General features: G+C 49.7%; 1 protein-coding gene across 1 annotated transcript in view; it reads left to right on the forward strand.

Annotated features, from left to right (window-relative positions):
* Entpd3 (ectonucleoside triphosphate diphosphohydrolase 3) overlaps positions 1-8,520 on the forward strand; it is a 27,851-nt gene that overhangs the window by 1,309 nt on the left and 18,022 nt on the right. The window contains exon 3 of the mRNA XM_005348117.3: positions 2,842-2,969. Within this exon, the coding sequence (XP_005348174.1) occupies positions 2,842-2,969 (128 nt within the window). The remainder of the gene's footprint in view (positions 1-2,841; positions 2,970-8,520) is intronic.

An 8,520-nucleotide genomic window follows, 5' to 3' on the forward strand; every position in this document is an offset into this window, starting at 1 on the left:
TCTCTTTCTCCCTCCCTCCCCTTCCCTTGGTCCCTCCCCCTCCTACAGGCTCCCTAGCCTGCCCAGCCAGGCTCCCAGCTACCCTGTGCTGCCCCCCCCCCCAGCTATCCACGTGAAGTTGGGAGGTGTGTGTTGGGCAGACTCTCACCTCCTCTCTGGGCTCAGGTAGGCACCTGCAATTAAACAATGTCTGCCCAACCCTAACTGCTGCACAGCTCTAGGCTGTGTTTCTTCATGAATGAGACCTAGCTTAGTCTGTTCCCTTTGTAATAAGCTTTTTTTTTCTTTCTTTTTGCTGGGTAAGTGTTTGCTGAGGGTAATCATAGCTTTTCACTTGGAAAGTGCTGAAGCCCAAAGGATTCCGAGGCCAGCCCATGGTTGTGGTCAGGAGACTTACATTTCACACACCCTCTCCTTGATGAGGTTCCTTAGCTGTGCCCTAAACTGCTGATTCTTGGCCTGAGGACCTAAAGACCAATTTATACGAACCATTTTGGAAAGCTATACTAAAGATATACTAAAGTTGCACTAAAGGAACCCGGTTTATATTGCATTGGATACATTGGAATTTTAACACACACACTGTAACATTCCACACACGGGCTAATTGGTTACATTCTTTCCTAAGGAAGATTAAACTTGGCAGATTAACTCTACTAGGTCTTGTTGGGGGAAAAATCCCTCAACCCTCTGCTACCGACACTGATGAGGTTTGAAAGTAGGAGTGAGTTCATCTCTGTGGATTGCTGGCTCCTGGCTGGCTAGCAAGGACCCCTTGGATGCTCTGAGGTTCAACGCCACAGGGCTAGGCTCTCCTCCAGATCTATGATGGGTGTCTCCACAATGAGTAACCCGTCCATAAGTCCCCTCACATTCATGGGTTAAGTGGGGTCGGGTGAGTTTCCATAGGTGCAGCGTGGTGGTGGTGGTACCTTGAGCCTCTTTGCGCTTTGGTAAACACTGACAAATTGTCTTCTGTGGATGCCATACCAGTTACACTCCCGACAAGGGAGGGGAGGGAGGTGCTAGGTGGCCACTTTTGACATCAGGAAGTGTCTGCTGCTTGTCTATATTGACAGGCAGGAGTTGGCTCTTCTGAGCCACACGTCCGCAATCCCCACCCCCAACTCTCCAAGCAGCAAACAAGGCAGTGCAATTGGATATGGGGCTGCGACTAATTTGGTTGAGGTGGTGCATGCAGCCTTTGTTTTCTTCCAGAAAAAATCTAGAAATAAAGAGGAAGTGAAGCACAGTCTACAGTGACCCAAGAGGGAAAGTTCTGGAATAGGGCAGATTACACCCATGGTTGTTGAGGGATGGGGTGATGGAGATGAACTGCAGCATCCTCATCCTGTACAGCCACCACAGGACCACCTGAGGGACTGAACGCTGAAATATGACTGAGGGATTATTTGCTTGTTTTAATTAATTTGCACTTAAACAGCCAATTTCAAGAGAAATACTGATACTTTTTCATCGTCTATAATTATAGTTTAGCCATTGGGTACTATTGGTGTTTATGCCTCAGTAGTTTACCAAGACTTTTTTTTTTTTTTTGTAGTTCCTGGAACTAGCTTTGTAGACCAGGCTGTCCTTACCTCGAACTCAGAAATTTGCCTGCCTCTGCCTCCTGAGTGCTGGGATTAAAGGTGTGCACCACTGCTGCCCAGCAACAAAGACTATTATTTAGTCAAGGTTTGGTTTGTTTATTTGTTTTTCTAAAATGGAGGTTCTCATGCAGCCCAGGCTGACTTTGAGCTTTCTACATAGCTAAAACTGGACTTGAACTTCTGGTCCTCCCACGTCTGGGCCCTCTATGATTATAGGCATGCAGTATCAAGCCCAGCCAACTTCAACATTTTAATTAACTAGCTGTTATTTTTTTAAACTATATATAATTGATATAGAAATTGTTAGTTCTTACGTTACACTCCTGAATTGGGTAGTCTCACCTTCTGAACGCATGTTTTAGGACTGTGTATGCAATTCTTTCATGTTTGTTTGAGATAGTATCTCACTGTGGGGCCCCGGCTTTCCTGGAACTCTCTATGTAGACCAAGCTGGCCTTGAACTCGGAGATCCTTCTACCTCTGCCTACCGAGTACTGGGTGCCTTCAGACCTGGTGTGTATGCAATTACTAAGAAATTATAGAATTCGAAAGGCCAGTTGTAGAGAAGACGCTAGTTCGATTGATTTTCAAGTTTGTCCCCCAAGGGTTATGAAGGGCTTGGCGAGTTTTCACAAATACAGGCTCCCACACATCCCATAATCCTGCTACTATGGAGAGCAAGTCCATCACTGCAGGAAGTGCCCACATTTCCCTCCCCATGAGCCCCTTCCCCAAACCTTCAGGCGATCATTCTTCCCGTGTGCGCTCCCTGTTCACTTCCCGGCTTCGGAGAAATAAAATCGTTTCCATTTGCTAAGATCTACAACTCTAATTTCTTACACCGAGATTAAGCAAAAGATCATAGAAAAACCCAGATTTTTTCTTTCTTTTTTTGTTTTTGTTTTGTTTTGTTTGTTTTTGTTTTTCAAGATAGGGTTTCTCTGTGTAGCCCTGGCTGTAGACCAGGCTTACATTGAACTCACAGAGTTCTGCCTGTGTCTGCTTCCAGAGTGCTGGGATTAAAGGTGTGCACTGCCACCACCCAACTGAAAACCCAGATTTTCAATCTGCATTTAAAATTTTCACTTTGCATTTACATATTTACGCGCGCATGCGCGTGCGTGTGCGTGCGTGTGTGTGTGTGTGTGTGTGTGTGTGTGTGTGTAGTGAGTGTGTAGGTCAGAGAACAGTTTTGGGAACTTGGTTTGCGATGCTTGGTTTCCCCCTGCAGGCTTCAGGGCCCTCTCCCGGACTCCAGCCATCGTCACCTTGGTGGTCTTGCTTGTGAGCATCGTGGTGCTTGTGACACTCACACTCATCCAGATCCGCCACCCTCAGGTCCTCCCTCCTGGGCTGAAGGTAAGCCAGAATGGGCCAGAGCTGTCAGCTATCCTAAAACCACTCTTAAAGGGAAAGCTTTCTTTCCAGCCTCCAGCTGGAGAAAACAGTGTGAGACCCAGGGAGGAGGTGGGTGGGGGAGAACTGGGCTTGTGCTGCAGATTGAGGAGTGGGACCTTTTCCAGGGACTGGGTGGCCTTGCTTTGACTTCCACCATAGATACAACAGTAGAATGTGTACCCAAGAATTGCAGGTGTACAGTGCTGGCTTCTACCTCTCGATGGGTTCCTGGACAGCATGCAGTCTGATCATGAGTGAACAGCAGGAAACAGGTGTGGTAATTTAGAAAAAGCAGCATACGAGAGAAAGAGGCCATGCGACAGAGCTCAGGTGGAGGGGGTTTTATTGGAGGAAAGTGAATGGGAAAGGGGGGAAGGGAAGGGAGCCCGGCCTCTGGGGACAGGAGTGACAGAAGAGAAGAGACAGACAGACACAGGCAGAGAATTGTCGAGAGAGAAAGGAAGAGACAGGAGGTGGGCAAGGCAAATGTACACAGGAGGTGATCTTAGTGGCTGCAGCTGAGGAAGTATCCTGGCCCGACCTCAAGGGCAGCCAGTACGGACGCTTGAATGCTAACAATATGGACTCCTGGTTTTAAGAGGGCTGAGAAATATCTTTGAGCCATATGCGTACCACTTCTCTTAGGTCTAAGACATGTGTGACCACTCCAGTCCCATCGGGACTTTGTATGTGAGTCCAGGGACCTCTCCGAGTTCATCCCTGGATGGCTTTGAGCCTGATTGCTGTCCTCTCTGAAGAGAGATGGTAGGGTAGGCGGGTGGGCCTTGAAATGATGACTCAGGGAGCCCTTCAGTCGTTTTGGGAATCAGTCAACAAACATTTTACGTAATACCCCAAACAGGAATATTTTAGGCTCTGAAGGCCACTTAGAGGCCCTGCTGCATGCTGCTGTTAGGTTTGGGGCTCATTAGAAATGTATGAAGTCTCTTCAGCCGGAGGAGCTCCATCAGGGAGCCAAAGCTGCTCCGCTGTTATTTGACTCTTGTGTAGCAGTTACGCTGGACTTCGTGGCTTCTCTCCATCTCCCTGCCACCAGCAACTGCTCACTCGAAGGCTGTGTTTGGAGTAAATGGCTTCAGAAAATGAGGAAGTAATAATACCAGAGGCTCCATGAGCGGCTTTGCCTGGTCTTTGGAATGGTTGCAATAAGATCTTTTCGTTGTGGTGGCTTTTTGTTGTGTTTGTTTGTTTGTTTCTTTGTTGAGACAGGGTCTCTGCCTAGCCCTGGCTGTCCTGGAACTCACTCTGTAGACCATGTTGACCTTGAACTCACAGAGATCCACTTGCCTCTACCTCCCTAGTACTGGAATTAAGGGTTGTGGAATATTTTACTTGAGCATCTCCATGTTTGCCAGGTGATAATGGCACACTCTTTTAATCCCAGCACTCAGGAGGCAGAGGCAGGAGGATCTCTGTGAGTTCGAGGCCAGCCTGGACGACAGAGTGAGTTCCAGGACAACTAGAGCTGTTACACAGAGAAACTCTGTCTAGAAAACAAACAAACAAAAAACAGAGCAACAACAAAATCTCAGTGGTAAGAGGACCTGCTGCTCTTGCAGAAGACCTGAGCTCAGTTCCAGAGCCCACGTGGAGCCACCTCTACCTCCGTAACTTCAGGAGATCTGATGCCCTCTCTCTTCCGCTCTGCAAGGCACCTGTGCTTACATGCACATTCCCACACACAGATACACATGCAACTAAAAATAAAACAAAATGTTTAAAAGAAAGCTCGGTCCTTATGGAGAATGTGAAGGAAAAGAAACTGTCTAACCTACGCAGTTGTCCAGTGATGAGAGAAAAACAAATGACCCTGGCCAAGCCATCAGCTGAAGCCAGAGAAGCTGTTCTTCCATGGTTTGGGCTCTGCCTTTTTCTACAAACTATAAAAACTCAGGACTGCAGCTAAGCTCACAGCTTGTCTTTGCACTAATTCTGCTGCTGCTTGGTCTAGTGAGCGCACGCGCGTGCGTGCACGCGCGCGCGTGCGCGCGCGCACACACACACACACACACACACACACACACACACACACACGTCAATTTGTCTTTCTTAACCCTTGTGCCAACTGTGGGGATGGCGGTGCCACCACTGGTGACCCCTGTTTTGCACACCAAAAGACAGATGGTTGTCTAGTGAGTGGCAAGACCAGAAACCATCAGCCCTTGCTTCCCTCCCTCCCTCCCTCCTCCTGCTCCCCTGAGTTCTTAGTGAGACTCCAGGAGCAGAGTCTCTCGGTGAGAGCCGTGGGAGCTGCCCTAGTTTGCTTTCTATCTCTACGATACAGAAACCATAACCAAGAGCCGCTCGGGGAGGGGTGATCTTCCAGCTTCCAGCCCGTCCTGAAGGACAATCAGGGCAGGAGCCCAGGGCAGGAACCCCGGAGGCAGAAGCTGAAGCAAAAGCCAGCCTGGGGAAGTAGTGCTATCTACTGACTTGCTCCCCAGGGTTTGCTCAGTTTGCTTCCTTACACCCCAGGACAGTCTGCTAAGGATAGCACCTCCCGCAGTGGGCTGAGCCCTCGAACAGTCTAGGAAACAGCCATGAATAAAGAAAATGCGCAGTAGACAAGCCCATGGACTAGTCTGTTGGAGGCGGTTCCTCAGCTGAGGTTTGCTCTTCCCAGAAGGCTTCAGCTTGAGCCAAGTTGACAAGACAGCAGTGAATCCAACCCAAACAGGAGCACGGGAAGCAAGGAGGGTTGAGACACACAGATGCAGGACGAGCTGGGGGATGGGAAGGAAAACCGGGACCACCTTAGAATGCTGTGATTAGAGCCACAGTCCTGGCTCCCACCCTGCAGAAGGACCTGCTCTAACTGTGCTTTGTGTTTGAGTCTCTCCATAGGACATGCCTGTCCTGAGCCTGTGCTCTGGTGACCGGATCCTTAAGTCAGGGTCTCAGAGGGTGGATCTTACCACTGGTCTGAGAGGCGGCTGCAAGGAGCTGCTTGTAGGAATTAGGGCCCAAACTTCCTGTCAGCTAGTGACAGGGCACCATTGTGATAGTGTGGCGGTTTGAGAAAAAATGGTCCCCAAAGGGAGTGACACTATTAGGAGGTGTGGCCTTGTTAGAGTAGGTGTGGTCTGGTTGGAGGAAGTGTGTCTGTGTAAAGGCGGGCTTTGAGGTCTCATATACGCTCAAACCACTCCCACTGAGACAGATCACTTCCTGTTGCCTGCAAGCAGAGGTGTAGGACCCGTGGCTGCTTCTCCAGCACCGTGTCTGTGTGCATGCCACCATGATAATGAAACCTCTGAAAATGTAAGCTACCCCACTTACATGTCTTTCCTCTACAAGAGTTGCTGTGGTCCTGGTATCTCTTCGCAGCAATAGAAATCCTGACTAAAATAGACATCACGGTACAGTATTCATTACACATGCGTTTGGGTGATGCTGGTGCCAACAAACCCACTGTGCTGCCAGCTGAGTAAGGACGGCGTGGTGCATTGCATGCTGGCATTAACAAATGACTGTCGCTGGCTTGTTATTATCACACCATACTTTATGTTGTTATGGTTGTGTGTCATCACCATTGCCAAACAACTGGCAAGATTGCATGTACCTCTAATCCCAGCACTCACAAGATGAAGCCAGCCTGGGCTGCATGCTGCCGGAGGGGCGGGCCGGAGGGGGGGGGGCGAGGAGAGAATTTTCAATCAGTTTGAAATAGCTGCCGGCCCTGGCCACAGCTACAGGGCACAGGAAGTTACCTGGTTTGGATGGTCCGCTTTCTTGAGTGGGTGGATGAAATGTGAGAGGAGACAGATGCTCTGGGCAGAAGCTGGGCGGATGACTGACAGCTGGCAGAGGGAGTCCCATGTGCAGCTTTGCTTAGGTCTGCGAGACCTCTGCACTTCGGTGTTCCCTGGTGTGCCAGGGAAGGGCAGAGTGGTGCCGTTGGATGATGGTGGGGACCTTAGCGTTGGTAGTGTTGGTGTTTTCGTGCCACAAGCCCCGTCTTGCTTCTGTGCAGCCGGCTGTGGGTTATGAAGCACCGGCTTCCCCTGGGCCGGCAGCGTTTGTTGCCCCCGTGAAAGGGTCTGACACCTGCTCTGAAATCCAGCCTTGACTTGCCTGACCTTGGCTGCGGCGAGTTTAAGAGCAGAACCAGTGAAGAAAAGCTCAGTCTAGGGTCGGAAATGTCCTGGGTTCCTTGCATTACTGGTTCAACCTGCTCCACAAGCTTGGAGGAACTGTGATGTCATCACTTTCATTTTTCACATCTCAGGCCCCCACCTGCTTTATTACCACGAACTCCAGAATCTTCCTTTTGAGGGTTTCCTCACCCTCCCCAACCTGACCATCCACATTTGAGGGTTCCAGTTTGAGTATCCCAGTGCCATACCCCCTTTGTAGCCAGTAGCTGTCACCATTGAAGAGGGTACTGAAGAGTCCTAAGGATTCAGGGATAGGCTTTCCCTCTGAGCTGCTCAGGCCACGTTAGTTCCACGTGCTGGGTAGAAGATCACGGGCCTCTTGCTCCCACGCGCATGCTCTACTGATGCTCTCTGAAGTGCAGTCTCTGAGTCAGGCTGGGTGAAAGCCATTCCCACCTGCTCTCATAGTGGTTCCTGGCAGTGTAAGGCCTGGATTCCTTAAACAAGTTGCTCTACCTTGCCTCGAGCAAGTTTTGCCCCTGGGGTGTGGTCTGAAGGGGTGTTTGGTCTGTCCAAACAAAGGCCGTATATCGATCACAGCACTTCAGGCCTGTTATTCCACAGTTGGCTCATCAAGCCTGACTTCCTGGGACTCCACACAGACAGGTCTGAGAGAGTGCAGCTTAATCCCAGGTCTGTTCTCGTGTCAAATAAGGTGATGGTTAGTTATACTAGCCTTATGAAGGCAGTAGAGCTTATTAAAGCGCCGGGTAAAGTTAGTTCCCAGGGCGCGTCTGCTCAGGCATCTGTTGCTGCCCCCTCCTCTTAGAGAGCTAATAACAACTCTAAGATGTACCCTGTGACCTGGGACCCATCAGCTGCACTTTTGCTTTTGGCAGAAGATCACACAGTGCTGTGACCACGGGCTTCAGTATGAAAGAATGAAAGACTTCTCCAGCCAGGCAGTGATAGCGCATGCCTTAATCCTGGCGTTTAGGAGGCAAAGGCAAATGGATCTCTGAGTTTGAGACCAGCCTAGTCTGGTCTACAGAGCGAGTCCCAGGATGGCAAGGGCTCCACAGAGAAACTCAGTCTTGAAACAAACAAACAAACAAACAAACAAGCAAAACTCAAAAACAAAACCAAAGAAGAAAAGGTAGAACAAGAAGAAGACTGTCCCTTTATTTGTTTGTTTGTTTGTTTGTTTATTTGAGATGGGGTCTCTGGGGTCTCTCTGTGTAGTCTTGACTGGAGCTCACTGTGATCAGCCTGCCTCTGCCTCCTGAGTGCTGGCGTTCAGGGTGTACACTGCCATGCCCTGAGGAACACACTGGACACGTGAGTGCCGGGGCTAGGGGTGTGCACTACCACACCTTGAGGAACACACTAAATGT

This window comes from Microtus ochrogaster, chromosome 5, assembly GCF_000317375.1.
Source record: "Microtus ochrogaster isolate Prairie Vole_2 chromosome 5, MicOch1.0, whole genome shotgun sequence".
Lineage (NCBI taxonomy): Eukaryota > Metazoa > Chordata > Mammalia > Rodentia > Cricetidae > Microtus > Microtus ochrogaster.